This window comes from Oncorhynchus gorbuscha, linkage group LG17 (assembly GCF_021184085.1).
Source record: "Oncorhynchus gorbuscha isolate QuinsamMale2020 ecotype Even-year linkage group LG17, OgorEven_v1.0, whole genome shotgun sequence".
NCBI classification, from domain to species: Eukaryota; Metazoa; Chordata; class Actinopteri; order Salmoniformes; family Salmonidae; genus Oncorhynchus; species Oncorhynchus gorbuscha.
The window spans coordinates 30,417,983-30,434,609 of NC_060189.1; the positions used below are offsets into that span (position 1 = coordinate 30,417,983).

General features: G+C 43.1%; 1 protein-coding gene across 3 annotated transcripts in view; it reads left to right on the forward strand.

The window, feature by feature from the left end:
• cdin1 (CDAN1 interacting nuclease 1) overlaps window positions 1-5,880 on the forward strand; it is a 90,135-nt gene extending 84,255 nt beyond the window's left edge. For all 3 annotated transcript variants that reach the window (XM_046307709.1, XM_046307711.1, XM_046307712.1), the window contains exon 12: window positions 4,570-5,880. In XM_046307709.1, coding sequence (XP_046163665.1) covers window positions 4,570-4,726 — 157 coding nt within the window. In that variant the 3' untranslated portion in view covers window positions 4,727-5,880. The remainder of the gene's footprint in view (window positions 1-4,569) is intronic.
• Window positions 5,881-16,627: the final 10,747 nt, after the last annotated feature.

Below are 16,627 nucleotides of genomic sequence, written 5' to 3' on the forward strand. Positions count from 1 at the left end.
TCATTACCTTTAGAGGAGGTTTATAATTCATTACCATAGAGGAGGTTTATAATTCATTACCTCCTTTAGAGGAGGTTTATAATTCATTACCTTTAGAGGAGGTTTATATTCATTACCCTCCTTTAGAGGAGGTTTATAATTCATTACCATACTCCTTTAGAGGAGGTTTATAATTCATTACCATAATTCTCCTTTAGAGGAGGTTTATAATTCATTTACCATGTTTATAATTCATTACCATCCTTTAGAGGAGGTTTATAATTCATTACCATACTCCTTTAGAGGAGGTTTATAATTCATTACCATACTCCTTTAGAGGAGGTTTATAATTCATTACCATACTCCTTTAGAGGTTTATAATTCATTACCATGCTCCTTTAGAGGTTTATAATTCATTACCATGCTCCTTTAGAGGAGGTTTATAATTCATTACCATGCTCCTTTAGAGGAGGTTTATAATTCATTACCATACTCCTTTAGAGGAGGTTTATAATTCATTACCATGCTTCCTTTAGAGGAGGTTTATAATTCATTACCATACTCCTTTAGAGGAGGTTTATAATTCATTACCATACTCCTTTAGAGGAGGTTTATAATTCATTACCATACTCCTTTAGAGGAGGTTTATAATTCATTACCATGCTCCTTTAGAGGAGGTTTATAATTCATTACCATGCTCCTTTAGAGGAGGTTTATAATTCATTACCATAATTCATTACCATGCTCCATGTTTATAATTCATTACCCTTTAGAGGAGGTTTATAATTCATTACCATGCTCCTTTAGAGGAGGTTTATAATTCATTACCATGCTCCTTTAGAGGAGGTTTATAATTCATTACCATGTTTATAATTCATTCATGCTCCTTTAGAGGAGGTTTATAATTCATTACCATGCTCCTTTAGAGGAGGTTTATAATTCATTACCATACTCCTTTAGAGGAGGTTTATAATTCATTACCATACTCCTTTAGAGGAGGTTTATAATTCATTACCATGCTCCTTTAGAGGAGGCTTATAATTCATTACCATGCTCCTTTAGAGGAGGTTTATAATTCATTACCATACTCCTTTAGAGGAGGTTTATAATTCATTACCATACTCCTTTAGAGGAGGCTTATAATTCATTACCATTCTCCTTTAGAGGAGGTTTATAATTCATTACCATACTCCTTTAGAGGAGATTTATAATTCATTACCATACTCCTTTAGAGGAGATTTATAATTCATTACCATACTCCTTTAGAGGAGGTTTATAATTCATTACCATGCTCCTTTAGAGGAGGTTTATAATTCATTACCATGCTCCTTTAGAGGAGGCTTATAATTCATTACCATGCTCCTTTAGAGGAGGTTTATAATTCATTACCATGCTCCTTTAGAGGAGGTTTATAATTCATTACCATGCTCATTTAGAGGTTTATAATTCATTACCATGCTCCTTTAGAGGAGGTTTATAATTCATTACCATGCTCCTTTAGAGGAGGTTTATAATTCATTACCATGCTCCTTTAGAGGAGGTTTATAATTCATTACCATGCTCCTTTAGAGGAGGTTTATAATTCATTACCATGCTCCTTTAGAGGAGGTTTATAATTCATTACCATGCTCCTTTAGAGGAGGTTTATAATTCATTACCATGCTCCTTTAGAGGAGGTTTATAATTCATTACCATGCTCCTTTAGAGGAGGTTTATAATTCATTGCCATACTCCTTTAGAGGAGGTTTATAATTCATTACCATACTCCTTTAGAGGAGGTTTATAATTCATTACCATGCTCCTTTAGAGGAGATTTATAATTCATTACCATGCTCCTTTAGAGGAGGCTTATAATTCATTACCATGCTCCTTTAGAGGAGGTTTATAATTCATTACCATGCTCCTTTAGAGGAGGTTTATAATTCATTACCATACTCCTTTAGAGGAGGTTTATAATTCATTACCATGCTCCTTTAGAGGAGGTTTATACATTGAGTTTTGTAAGAGTTTCTGTTTCTTTTTGACTCTGTCCAATGAAAATACCTGGGCCCCATCGTTTGTGGTCTCCAACCGTACTTACTTAACCTCGACCCCATGTTACGACCCTTGACCCTTTGCTTACCTCACCACCTATCCTCCGTCAGCACCAGTATTATTGTTCTAGAGCTAGGCCTTGCTCTGGGATTTTACTTTAACGTCCTCCACTAGTATTGACTCGTATTAATTCAGAGTAGGAGTCAAAACCCATTTTGTTCCCCTGTGCTTATAATTTAGCTTGTTTCAATTTGTGCCTGGCCTCCCCTGACGAACCATGGCTGTGATGTATCGTACATCGCTGTACGCGTTATCTGTTGACGTACAGTTTTAACCTTTTCAGAAGGTTGCCTCTCCCCTCTCTATGAACCGTTCCCCCCTCTCCTCTTCTCCCGGCCCCCCTCGCCAAGCGATGAGTACATACAGTACAGGAAAGAGGAGCGTAACCCCTTCTTCAGAGTCATCTAATGTAAATGTTTAGGTTTTGATTCCATAACAATTCCATAAAGAGAGTTGTGGTGCTGCCCGTGCCGTGGCTGGTTGGAATATGAGGGGGAAAGGAGGTCTGAGCCTGCCCTGTGTGGAGTGAATAGGCTGAGCTATGTGTGTGACTTTGCGGTGAACTTGCCGTTTACATCTGTGGGCTTTCTCTGGGGCTGTTAGCTTTGGCCCGTTGGTTTGCTCACAGATACAGGGCCGTAAATCACACACTGTAAAACAGGGAATGCAGGACGGGGGTGCAGGAGTGTACTGCTTTTAGGGGCTGGTACAGGAAGAGGGAGTGTGTAGGCCTACGTGTGTGTACATGCTTTATGTGTGTCAGTTGGTTGACCGGGAATACATCTTACATGCATTCCTTGAAAGTGTAAATGTAACTAATAGTGTGATGTGAAGGCTGATGTCATGACACCTGACTACCTCTGCAGGTTGTGCAGGGCTTTACGCGGACCTTTTTTTACAAGGAGCACGTGTGTGCCTAAGTTGGAAAATGTAGGAGCACGTAAAGAAATGTAGGACCACAATGAAAATGTGAAGTCCAGGTCGCACGGCAACAATGTATTTAGGCGCATGTGCGTGTAAAATGTTCACACTGGAGCGCTCTGTTGTGGTTAATTACATCGCTAAGATGTCTTGTCACACACAGGTCAGAGGTCAACGAGACTATTATTTAATATCACACCTATGCAGGATCACCAAGCACATAACTTACAGTCGCTACTATTCTGAGCATTAGTGTTCCTATCCTTCTGTGGTGTTGGCTGGGGTTGTTACTTTTAATAGGCTGTGATTTGATGATTGATCGCGGAACCTTCCAAGGTTATGAAGGTTTTATGAACTCTGCCTTTGGGCTGAACTTCCTGGTTCACTCTCTGCAGCCCCTTTGGGCAGCTTCCTGTCTGGCTCTTCAGAGACGTCTTCAGAGACCCCAAAACACCCTTTACTGTCTGAGGATAGAGTGTCAGGAACCAGATTGCCTTACTTCACTGTTCACTCCCAATCTGTTTTTGTGCGCAAAGGGGGCTGCTCTCCCGAACCTGAAAGTTCAACTGTGACATGACTTTATGCATGGCGGCTAGAGTTCAAAGAATAGGTATGATCTGCGCTACACATAGGGGGCCACTGGCAAATCTTTGGGGTGTAATAAATAGCTTGGAAGATGATTTATCACATGTCAGGGAGAAGCAGTGAAATAGCGCAATGCTTCTCCAGCCACACTGCCATTTTAATTGCTTCCGAGCCTTTTCAATGGGGCTCAGGGATATGTGATGGGGCCAATAAAACACGACGCTGCGACGAGAGCTGGAGGTGTGGGGGTGAGGGGTGTACATTTGAATATTGTCTGAACTTGACTTTTCCTCGGCTGCTTGGCGAGTCGTCATTATTCGTTGTGCTTTGGAACAGCACTGTGAGCCTAGGCAAAGTGGCTGTCTGTCTGTCGGCCTGGAGAGTGAAGCATGTGAATGAAACAGCTGGACGCTGCTGGACTAGCTTAGCTAGTTTGCCTCGCTGTCACAGACCGATGCACTGTTTTAGCGGGGCAGTTCACTTAGCCTCTTAGTTGAACTCTCTCTGGGCACTGTGCACTGTATAGGAGCCTTCTGATGACAGAGAGGTTTGTAGGGCTGGCTGGGGCTTTGTTGCTACTATGATTATTGCTATTTCAGTGCCATTGTAAGGTGATCCGGTGTGTATATCACTGTGTCAGTGGGATCTTATCGCAACGGCAGCTTTTTGTTTGATTCAGCACAAGTTTCCTGGACAGGGATCAAAGGAGTGCACCTCAAAGAGCTTATCTCCTCTGTATATCTCAATCAATCAATCTCTCTCTCTCTCTTTCTTTCTCTCCTTCTCTCTCGTTCACTCTCTAATTCACTGTCACTGTCATCCTCCCAAAATCCAAAGTAAACAGCCATAAGCATATGGGATTTGGGTGGGAAACTGTCTGGAAGCTTCTTCAGTACCTCACTATGTTGTCTCTGTTCTGTTGATGAATGCCTTGCTCGACAGTTTGATGACATCAACGTTAATGTCTTTCCGTCTTCTCCCACTCCATAGGTTTGGTCCAGGACTAGTCATCTACTGGCATGGTTTCATTGGTGAGCTGGACAGCCAGAGAGACAGAGGCATACTGCTCAAAGACTGCTTCCCGTCTGACATTGTGACCCTCTGCCACGGGACCAGCCCAGCCACGACTGACTCACTGACTGGCTGACACTGGCCTGAGCAAGGGGAGGGAGAGGAGAGGGCAGGGGGAGTGGTGGGGTTAAGGAAGGGTATCGCAGAGGTGGATACGTGGATCCGGAAGCAATTTAGCTTTCCTGCGGCGCGAGACTACTGGCAAATATCTGCTCTGAACTCTAGATGAACCTCCCTCCTCTCCCATTCTCTCTTTGTCAGCCAGCCAGCCAGGGTCAGGCTCATACCTTGGTGCGAAAACAAGGCTGGGAGTTTCTCCTGGTGCTGGTCAGCCTGTAGCCCCCACCGTGGCCCCCGGAGGCCCCTGGAAGAGAACAGGACATGCCCTTATCACACAGCGGGCCCTGGCCCTCGTCACTCGTTCCTCTGCTCTCCATAGGCAGATAAGGGAGGTGGGGTTTGGTGGAAATGGGGGTGAGGGAGGATGTCTATCTACCTTCTACGTCACTCACTGACCTCTGTCACTCTATAGGGGACAAACGGATCCCTTCTGATTGTCTTGGGACTTTTCTCTGACCTCTTGCCCTCTTGTTATTGAGGATGTTGTCTTTGTTATGATATGTCACATTGATAGGAAAACATTGTCCTGGTCAGACAGGTTTATAAATCTAAACATTTTTATCTGTATCTTTTATGTCTGTCTTAAATATTTAGCTATTGACTTATAGACTTTACGTTCAGTCCCTTGAAAACCATATGGAATGCACTCGTCACTGTAATTATTTAAGATGAATGACGAAATGTTATTATCTAAGTTTTACGAACAAGCACTCGCACAAAGCACAGTACGGTATGTCCTGTGCGAGACACAAGACGGCGTTAGAGCCACAGCAGCGTAGCGTAGACTTCTACGTACATACCTGATGTCCATGTGGTCTCCCCAGCAGTCGTCTGTTGCTCATCTTTCCACCCTTAGATGGATCCTTTTATGAGCAGCCCTTAATGGAAGAAACACGGCTGAGCCTGGAGCAGTGACGTGGACAGCGTAAAGTGGAATGGGGTTTTTAAAGGCATATACAGTGCTCTCAGAAAGCATTTATACCCCGTGACTTATTCCACCTTTTGTTGTGTTACAGCCTGAATGAAAAATTGATTCAATGTTTTGTTTTTTTCACCCCTTAATGGCAAAGTGAAAAAGTTATATTTTTTTTAAAGTGTTTGCAAATGTATTAAAAATCAAATAAAGAAATATCTCATTTTTGTAAGTTTTCACACCCCTGAGTCAAAACTTTGTAGAAGCACCTTAGGCGGTAACACTGTTAGGATAGGCTACCATTTGTCCCATCGCTCATTTAACTGGCCCCAATTCACAGTAGCCTAGTAAATGGATAAGCTATTTCAAGTATTTTGCCCTATCCGGTCCGTAGCATAGTTTAAAGGTAGAACAGATGGTTCACCTTTTCCATTGACATTTGTAGGCTACATCTGTATATTGTAATGTCAAATTTCTCAAGAAGACAATATTTCATTTAGAAACAATACATAAATCATAAATTCTTCACCTTTTATGGCCATGATGAGAACATATTCCCTAAGTAGCCATACAAGAAATTACCATGCTCATCTCTCATTAATTGGGCCTATTAGATATGCTATTATAATTTCAAACTTTCGCTCTCTGAAAGGAAACGCGGTTTATAACATACAGGTGAACAGACAGTAGACATTTTACATGGGTGTGTGTAAGCTACCACTGTAAGTATAGCCTACTGTAGTAAAAACAATCATCAGAGTAGATATTATTTCAGAATTGGCAGGCGGTGCAGGATATTTAGGTTAGGAAAAATGCATAACAGTATGAATTCAATCAGTTTACAGTACAGGTCCACAACAACTTGCTATTGTTTTTCATGCACACAGAGTTTTACGACAGGTCTGATTTATAGCTGGTAATATGCGTATGTATGGTGTGTGGCATGTTTATAAATCTCTATTTTTGTGTGTACAGTCTTTTCAGAAATGGCACAAGCAGATATTTTGTGTAAAATTTACACAACGGTTATAGATGAGGAGCAGGGTAAGCTTGAGATCAAGAACTTCCTCTCTCTTTCTCTTCTCCCCTTCTAATCACCCGCATACCAGTCCTGATCTGATACCCACTATATACTGTCCACCCTCAACAACACCTGAAAAACTGGCCACTGCTCTGACAGACAACGGCCATACCATCATCATGGGATATTTTAATACCAAACACACTGATTTTAACTAATATCACAAACCACTCGGGAAGAGTACTAGGGGTCATCCTCGACACAGATTTCAATCAAATGTATTTATAAAGCCCTTTTTTACATCAGCCGATGACACAGTGATATACAGAAACCCCAAATAGCAAGCAATGCAGATGTAGAAGCACCATGCGCATATACTATGCACACACACACAGTATAGCAGTGGGGCAGTCACCCACTCCTATACTTGTGTGTGTGTATGTGTGCATGCTCGTACATAGCCTTGCAGGGGCTACAGCATGGTAGTATAGTGTATGTCTGTGTATCCATCTATGCAAAAGCGGGGGTGGGGGGGCTTAAATACCAGTAAAGTGTTGCATGATTTGTTAGTCTTAAACCTCTAACCTTTAGCCGGCTTCCATTTAGGCCTAGGTCCCACCATGAGGAGGCCGGGAGGTTCGTGGCTGTTTTGCTGGGCGGCCATGGCTTCCTCAGTCAGGCCCCCAGCCCCCTGCAGCAAGCCCCCTGCTCCAGCCCCGGTACAAAACAACTGTCCCCAAGTGTCCAGTTAAACACAGCCTTATTGCCGGGGCCGTGGAATGCTTAGACATCACTTTACGGCTTCTCTCGGACACAAAAACAAGGTTTTTCTAAACCGAGGAGGGAACATTTCAGCGAGCAAAAAATAGTAATATATTTATATATACGTTTTTTTTAAATGTCAGATTCAGTTCCTCTCAGGTTTCAAACCTTCCTGCCATTGTTTTCCAAGATGGCTGTCACACAAAAGAGGAGCTGGGGTCAACCCCAATAAATTCGTTTTTGCACACAATGCTAAACCAAATAGGGCTTTTTTAAAACCTGCTTCTATAAGGCTCTGGGTCAAACCAGAGAGATTTCCATGATGTGAGTGCAAGTTTAGAAAAAGGTTCCAGCAGGTGATTTTGTGAAAGTTCAATTCTTTATGTTGTGTTTTCCTTGACTGCTGTCTCTTTTTAGATTCATTGTTCTTGTCACAACAATGGGGCAGTGAAACCTCCCCAGATATGGATGGCCTGGAGTGGAGGGCTTCCTGGGGCCAAGGGGGACCAGGACTCCCTGTGCTCTGCTCTGTTGGTAATGTGAACCTGGTCTCAGATAACTTGGAGAAACATAGAATCACACCACCTGGCTCCATTCTATAAGCCTGGATGGAGGAGCGAGAACTGTCTTGTTCAAATCTTATTTGTCACATGCTTTGTAAACGACATGTGTAGACTAGCAGTGAAATGCTTACTTACGAGCCTTTCCCAACAATGCAGAGAGAAAGGAAATGGAGAAACAATAGAAATGTAATAGCACGTAGTAATGAATACACAAGTAACGATAACTTGGAGGGTATGCAGGGTACCAGTATCGAGTTCATGTGCAGGAGTAGGAGGTCATTGAGGACAGTGTCTTCAGAAAGTATTCACACCCTTGACTTTTTCCACATTTTGTTGTTACAAGGTGGGATTAAAATGGATTTAATTGTCATTTTTTGTCAATGATCTACAAAAAGTACTCTAATGTCAAAGTGGAAGAATAATTCTAACATTTGTAAAAAAAGAAAATCCTGAAAATAAAGCACTAATACATCTTCATTACATAAGTATTCAACCCCCTGAGTCAATACATGTTCAAATCCCCTTTGGCAGCGATTATATCTGTGAGTTTTTCTGGGTAAGTCTCGAAGAGCTCTGTACACCTGGATTGTACAATATTTGCATATTATTTTATTATCCTTGTCAAGTTATTTGTTGGTCATTGCATAGATGTTCAAGCCGATTTCAGTCAAAACTGTAACTCGGCCGTTCAGGAACCTTCAACGTCGTCTTGGTAAGCAATATTTGGCCTTAGGTTATTGTATATTAGGTTATTGTCCTAGTGAAAGGTCAATTTGTCTCCCAGTATCTGTTGGAAAGCAGACTGAACACGGTTTTCCTCTACAATTTTGCATGTGCTTAGCTGTATTCCGTTTCTTTTTATCTTAAAAAACCTTAGTCCTTGCCGATGACAAGTATACCCATAACATGATGCAGCCACCACCATGCTTGAAAATATGAAGAGTGGTACTCAGTGATGTGTTGGATTTGCCCCAAAAATAAAGTTTTGTATTCAGGACAAAAAGTTTGTTTCTTTGCCACATTATTTGCAGTATTACTTAAGTGCCTTGTTGCAAAAAGGAGGGATGTTTTGGAATATTTGTATTCTGTACAGGCTTTATTCTTTTCACTCTGTCATTTAGGTTAGTATTGTGGAGTAACTACAATGTTGTTGATTCATCCTCAGTTTTCTCCTGTCACAACCATTAAACTCTGTAACTGTTTTAAAGTTGCCATTGGCCATGATTAAATCCCTGTGCGGTTTCCTTCCTGTCCAGCGACTGAGTTTGGAAGGACGCCTGTATCTTTGTAGTGACTGGGTGAATTGATACATCATCCAAAGTGTAATTAATAACTTCACCATGCTCAAAGGGACATTCAATGTCTGCTTTTAAAGTGTTTTACTCATCTAACAATAGGTGCCCTTTGCGAGACATTGAAAAACCTTCCTGGTCTTTGTGGTTGAATCTGTGTTTGAAATTCACTGCTCAACTGAGGGACCTTAGAATTATCTGTATGTGATTTGGTAATCATTCAAAAATCATGTTAAACACTATTATTGAAAACAGAGTGAGTCCATGCATCTTATTATTTTACTTGTTAAGCAAATGTATACTCCTGAACTTACTTGCCATAACAAGCCTAAATAATAATACTTATTGACTGAAAACATTTCAGCTTTTCATACATTTCAAAAAATGTCCTAAAACATCATTCCACTTTGACATTATGGGGTACTGTGTGTAGGCAAGGGGTGTGAATACTGTGTGAATACTTTCTTAAGGCACTGTAGATATGTACAGTAAATACTACACATCTATTATAACTAGGAATAAAGTGACTAGGCAACAGGATAGATAATGAACAGTAGCAGCAGCATATGTGTTGAGGAAAAAAAGATTTGTGCAAAAAGATGTAGATAGTCCGGGTAGCTATTTGGTTAACTATTTAACTAACTATTTAGCAGTCTTATGGCTCGGGGGTAGAAGCTGTTCAGGCTCCTGTTGTTTCCATACTTGGTGCATCGGTCCCTCTTTCCGTGCGGTAGCAGAGAGAACAGTCTATGACTTGGGTGGCTGGAGTCTTTGGTCATTTTTAGGGCACCGCCTGGTATAGAGGTCCTGGATGGCAGGGAGCTCGGCCCCAGTGATGTACTGGGCCATATTCACTACCCTCTGTAGCTCCTTGCGGTCAGATTTCAAGCAGTTGCCATACCAAGCGGTGATGCAGCCAGTCAAAATGCTCTCAATGGTGCAGCTGTAGAACTTTTTGAGGATCTGAGGGCCCATGCCAAATCTTTTCAGCCTCCTGAGGGGGAAGAGGCTTTGTTGTGTGTGGACCATGATAGATCCTTGAAGTGGACACAGAGAAACTTGAAGCTCTCGACCCGCTCCACTACAGCCCGGGCGATATTGATAAAAGTCACCTTGTCCGAGAGAGATTCACTTGGTTATCAAAACATCACGCCAGGGTAAGCCTACACGAAATACAGCCCTTATTTTAAGCGTTTACAAAATCACCTATGGGAAAAATGTATAGTGGAAAAATTATTGGAACCATTTCCCCATTTAACCGCTAGGTTTCATGGGTATTATGAAACATCCGCTGTGGGGTTCTATAGGCTTTCTCATCATTGTCAGTGATCAGGCCTACCACAGCTGTGTCATAAGCAAACGTAATAATGGTGTTTGAGTCGTGTGTGGCCACGCAGTTGTGGGTAAACAGGGAGTACAAGAGGGGACAAAGCACGCAGCCCTGAGGGGCCCCCTGTTGAGGGTCAGGGTGGCGGATGTATTGTAGCCTACCCTCACCACCTGGGGGCAGCCCATCAGCAGGAAGTCCAGGATTCAGTCTCAGAGGGAAGTGCTCAGTGCCAGGGTCCTTAGCCTAGTGATGAGCTTGGAGGGCTTACTTCCATTCAGCCACAAGAGCATTAGTGAGATCGGGCACTGATGTTTGGCGATTAGGCCTGGCTCTCAGTCGGCCTTCCAATTCATCCCAAAGGTGTTTGATGTGGTTGATGTCAGGGGCCCAAACCATGAAAAACAGACCATTATTCCTCCTCCACCAAACTTTACAGTTGGCACTATGCATTCGGGCAGGTAGTATTCTGTCGTCAACCACCAACCCCAGATTTTTCAGTCGGACTTCCAGATGGTGATGCGTGATTCATCACTCCCGAGAACGCGTTTAAACTGCTCCAGACTCAAATGACAGCGAGCTTTACAACCCTCCAGCCAATGCTTGGCATTGTGCATGTTGATCTTAGGCTTGTGTGTGGCTGATCGGCCATGGAAACCCATTTCATGAAGCTCCCAATGAACAGTTCTTATGCTGATGTTGCTTCCAGAGGCAGTTTGGAACTCTGTAGTGAGTGTTGCAAACAAGGGCAGATGATTTTTATGGGCTTCAGCACTTGGCGGTCCCGTTCTGTGAGCTTGAAACATATAGGAATTATAGACTGGGTCAGGGAGAGGTTGAAAATGTGAGAGAAAACACTTCCCACCTGGTCAGCGCATGCTCTGTGTATGCATCCTGGTAATCCGTCTGGGCCTGCGGCCTTGTGAATGTTAACTTATTTAAAGGTCTTTCATCGGCTATGGGAAGCGTGGGTACACAGTCGTCCAGAACAGCTGGTGCTCTCATTCATGGTTCCCTTTGGGTTTCCTTTTGTAATCTGTGATTGTTTACAAGCCCTGCCACATCAGACGAGTGTCAGAGCTGGTGTAGTAGGATTCAATCTTTGTTCTGTATTGACGCTTTGCCTGATTGATGGCTTGTCGGAGGTGTCCCACTCCTTGAAAGCGGCAGCTCTAGCCTTTAGGTCAGTGCGGATGTTTCCTGTAATCCATGACTTCTGGTTGGGATATGTACAGTTGAAATTGGAAGTTTACATACACTAAGGTTGGAGTCATTAAAACTCGTTTTTCAACCACTCCACAAATTTCTTGTTAACAAACAATAGTCTTGGCAAGTCGGTTAGAACATCTACTGTGTGCATGGCACACGTAATTATTCCAACAATTGTTTACAGATTATTTCACTTATAATTCACTGTATCACAATTCCAGTGGGTCAGAAGTTTACATACACTAAGTTGACTGTGCCTTTAAACAGCTTGGAAAATTCCAGAAAATTATGCCATGGCTTTAGAAGCTTCTGATAGGTTAATTGGCATCATTTGAGTCAATTGCAGGTGTACATGTGGATGTATTTCAAGGCCTACCTTAAAACTCAGTGCCTCTTTGCTTGACATCATGGGAAGAGCAACAGAAATCAGCCAAGACCTCAGAAAAAATAATTGTAGGCCTCCACAAGTCTGGTTCATCATTGGGAGCAATTTCCAAATGTCTGAAGGTACCACATTCATCTGTACAAACAATAGTACGCAAGTGTAAACACCATGGGACCACGCAGCTGTCGTGCCGCACAGGAAGGAGACGCATTCTGTCTCCTAGAGATAAATGTACTTTGGTGCGAAAAGTGCAAATCAATCCCAGAACAGCAGTAAAGGACCTTGAAAAGATGCTGGAGGAAACGGGTACAAAAGTATCTATATCCAACAGTAAAATGAGTCCTATATCAACATAACCTGAAAGGCTGCTCAGCAAGGAAGAAGCTACTGCTCCAAAAACCTATGGTTTGCAGCTGCACATGGGGACAAAGATCGTACTTTTTGGAGAAATGCCCTCTGGTCTGATGAAACAAAAATATAACTATTTGACCATAATGACCATTATTGTGTTTGGAGGAATAAGGTGGAGGCTTGCAAGCCAAAGAACACCATCCCAACCATGAAGCACGGGGGTGGCAGCATCATGTTGTGGAGGTGCTTTGCTGCAGGAGGGACTGGTGCTCTTCACAAAAAAAGATGGCATCATGAAGTAGGAAAAGTATGTGGATATATTGAAGCAACATCTCAAGACATCAGTCAGGAAGTTAAAGCTTTGTCGCAAATGGGTCTTTCAAATGGACAATGACCCCAAGCATACTTCCAAAGTTATGGTTTAAGGACAACAAGGTCAAGGTATTGGAGTGGCCATCACAAAGCCCTGACCTCAATCCTATAGAAAATTTGTGGGCAGAACTGAAAAAGTGTGTGCGAGCAAGGAGGCCAACAAACCTGACTCAGTAACACCAGCTATGTCAGGAGGAATGGGCCAAAATTCACCCAACTTATTGTGGGAAGCTTGTGGAAGGCTAAATATATGACCCACTGGGAATGTGATGAAATAAAAGCTGAAATAAATAATTCTCTGTACTATTATTTTGACATTTCACATTTTTAAAATCAAGTGGTGATCCTAACTGACCTAAGACAGGGACTTTTTACTGGGATTAAATGTCAGGGATTGTGAAAAACTGATATTTGGCTAAGGTGTATGTAAACTTCAGACTTCAACTGTATGTACAGTCACTGTGAGGACGACGTCGTCGATGCATGTGGTAAACTCCTCAAGGCCATCAGAGGAATCCCGGAACATATTACAATCTGTGCGAAACAGTCCTGTATCTTAGCATCCACTTCATTGGACCACTTCTGTATTGGGCGCATCACTGGTACTTCCTGTTTTTGCTTGTAAGCAGGAATCCGGAGGATAGAGTTATGGTCAGATTTGTCAAATGGAGGGTGAGGTAGAGCTTTGTATGTGTTTCTGTGTGTGGATTAAAGGTGATGTAGATTATTTATTTATTTGTTTATTTATTTATTTTTGCCTCTATTTGCACTGGTAACATGCTGGTAGAAATGAGATAATACTGATTTCAATTTCCCTGTATTAAAATCCCTGGCCACTAGGAGCGCCCTGCTGGGTGAGCATTTTCTTGTTTGTTTATGGACTTACACAGCTCGTTGAGTGTGTTCTTAGTGCCAGCATTGGTTTTTGGTTGTGACTAAACAGCTACCAAAAAGTATAGATAAAGTCTCTTGGTAAATAGTATTGTTGGTGAATGAGATGAGTTCTCCCCTCTTACAATGTAAATCACTTTGAAACAAGTAATTACAAGCCTCTATGTCAATACAATCCAGTTTATAAATACAATCCATTGACACTGGTGATCTATAAAACTAAAGAGTCGAGGTTCGGGGACTTTTTTGTAAAAGCTTTCAACTTGCAGCGATCCTTACATTATATCCAATTCTGCATTCGCTCTGCATTACTGCATATAGTGAAAAGATGACTTTTTATTGGACATCAAAACACAAATTCCAATATTAACCTGTACTGAGAATCCCATGTGTCAGATCAGTGTGGTTTCCCTCACCGCTGCCCAGTCTGTTTAGTTTGGGCCCGCAGGCCAAAGGAAGTCTACAATCCGCTCTGAGCTGCGTCTCGTCTTGGCCCAACCTCCCCGCCGTTCCCACTGTTTTATCTCTCTCCAACCAAGCTTCCAGATAGACTGCTGAGACAGAAAGAGGGAGCCGGCGAAAAAGAGAGAGAGAGAGTCCTTATGTTCCATCCTTCCAGCAGAGCAGACGTTCAGACCACCAAACAGACTTCCTCAGCGGTCCTTGGTTATTTATGGTGAAGGACCTCTGGCCTGCATCTGCCCCAGGCTTTGAGATGCTCTTCCATGGGAGTTTCCCTGCCTGCTCAGTCTCTCCCCACCAGGAAGAGATCCACTGCTGGAAATAAATAAGGTTTCTGATTGGCCCAAGCCAAGTCCAGAATAAAAGCACGTTTTGGAGATGGGTCGAGTAAACATCAAGGGGAATCGGTACTCTCTCTATACAGGCCTCCAGTGGAAGATTTTTCAAATTTCATATTTTTGTTTGTTAACAGTGCCACTAATCAAAGTGTATTATTCAAAGAACAAGAATGACTCATGGGAAAAGTGAGATTTCAAGATTGCCAGTTTGATTGCCAGTTTGGTGGAGGCCTTATTGACAGGGTAGGGCGTTCCATGTGTGTTCGAAGGGAAGCTGGACAACTGTTACACATCCAGGTCAAGTGGATGAAAGGGGGTAGAATGACTCACTGACAATGTGGGACAAGTAGAGACACAGTCCTCAGCTTTGGGAGAGACCAGACGTGATAGGAGATCACATGCACCTCAACACTAGCCAACGCTTGGCCACTAAAATATCCCCATTTCTGTGATGGCCTTAAATGAGCAGCATGCAGTATCGGTTTAAGCCCTTCTGGTAACACAAGTCACTTCCTGTTAAAAGTGACTGCCAGTTAGTGGAAACCCAAATACCTGGGATGCGGATACTATGTTAGAACTTTGAAAGGTGTTGACTGGGGCTTCTTGCTAAGTGAGGTATTGAGTTTTAACTCGAGTGACCATTTGTAAAAACAGTGAGCTTGAGGTGTAGCCATGACTTCAAGTAAATCCAAGGCACACATTTGGAGTTCCTCCTTGTGCGGTGTCATACACTGCGTGTCTGTATGCATCGTTAAGGGCCGTGACGTTTCTTTCAGGCTGAAGCTGATAAGCTGTACATCGCCATATTTACAGTGGCTGCATTTGCTTGTCGGCTTTGATTTGTCCCTTTTGCTGTACATTGTATTGGCGTGGAGGAATAAAGAGGAGGAGAAGGAGAGAAAGAGACCTTTGATTGGATGTGGTGTAAGGAGTGAGGGTTGGTTTACTGTGGTGGTGGAGAAACGAGGGTAAGGTGGGTAGAGAGAGGGAGGCTGCAGCAGTAGAATTGCCCATCCGAAAGGTCAGACCCCCTGAGTGGCATTTGGACTCTGACAGAGGTGACCCAGATAGTGTGTCATCTCTCCTTCCCAGTGTGGGTCCAGCCCAGACACGGTGACATCTACCGGCCCACACCAATGCATGGGGGATGGGAAGACCACTAGGGGGTGGGGGGCTATAGGTCTTTGTGACATTTTAAAAGTAAAAAAAAAAATTGAGGTAGGAAAATGTGATTCTGAAAAGTGGAGGGGGGTGAAGAGGTGACGGTGGAATCTGATACAGGAAAAACAAACGCGGGCAGACCCTCCCACTAGCCCTCCGATTGTGAGCGCCAGAGCCTGATGAGAGCTGTCACTGGCTTGTTATTATGAAATAAATATACTTAGGAGCTGGCGGAGGGGTGGGGGAGTGATGCTGACGCTGATGGTGGCCATGGAGATGGGGGGGGGGGGGTAGTAGTATTATGGGCTGTCTCAACCACAGGCTGTGATTAGTGACAATAGCGGAGAGCAGAGCCTCGGACCGAGACAGAGCCCAATCAGAACCCGCTAATACTGTTGATAGCAGGGCCTGCCTCTCTCTGCGTACTGCACCACCCCACTCACACTCATTCATAAATACATAGCCTAGCTTTTGTCAAAACCAGCCCAGTGATCATTTATCAGTGTGTGATAAATCCTGGCCTGAGATCCTAACACTGAGATGAGACATTGTGTACTGCCCCTGCTTCGTTTTGGAACTGTTTGAAAAGGCAGATGTGATTGGTTATTTTATTTAATTGTTGCCAGTGGCAACATAATATTTTTGTGCTGGGAAATTGTGGAAGGGCAAGGGTGGAGGGATGGAGAAGCGATGGAGCTAGACAGGAGGCTAGCCAGAGGAGTGGAGACATGGGGGGGGGGGGGGGGTTGGACTTGTCTTTTTGTGATGTTTTATGAGCATTTTGTTGGGCCTGGCGGTAGAGAACAATTA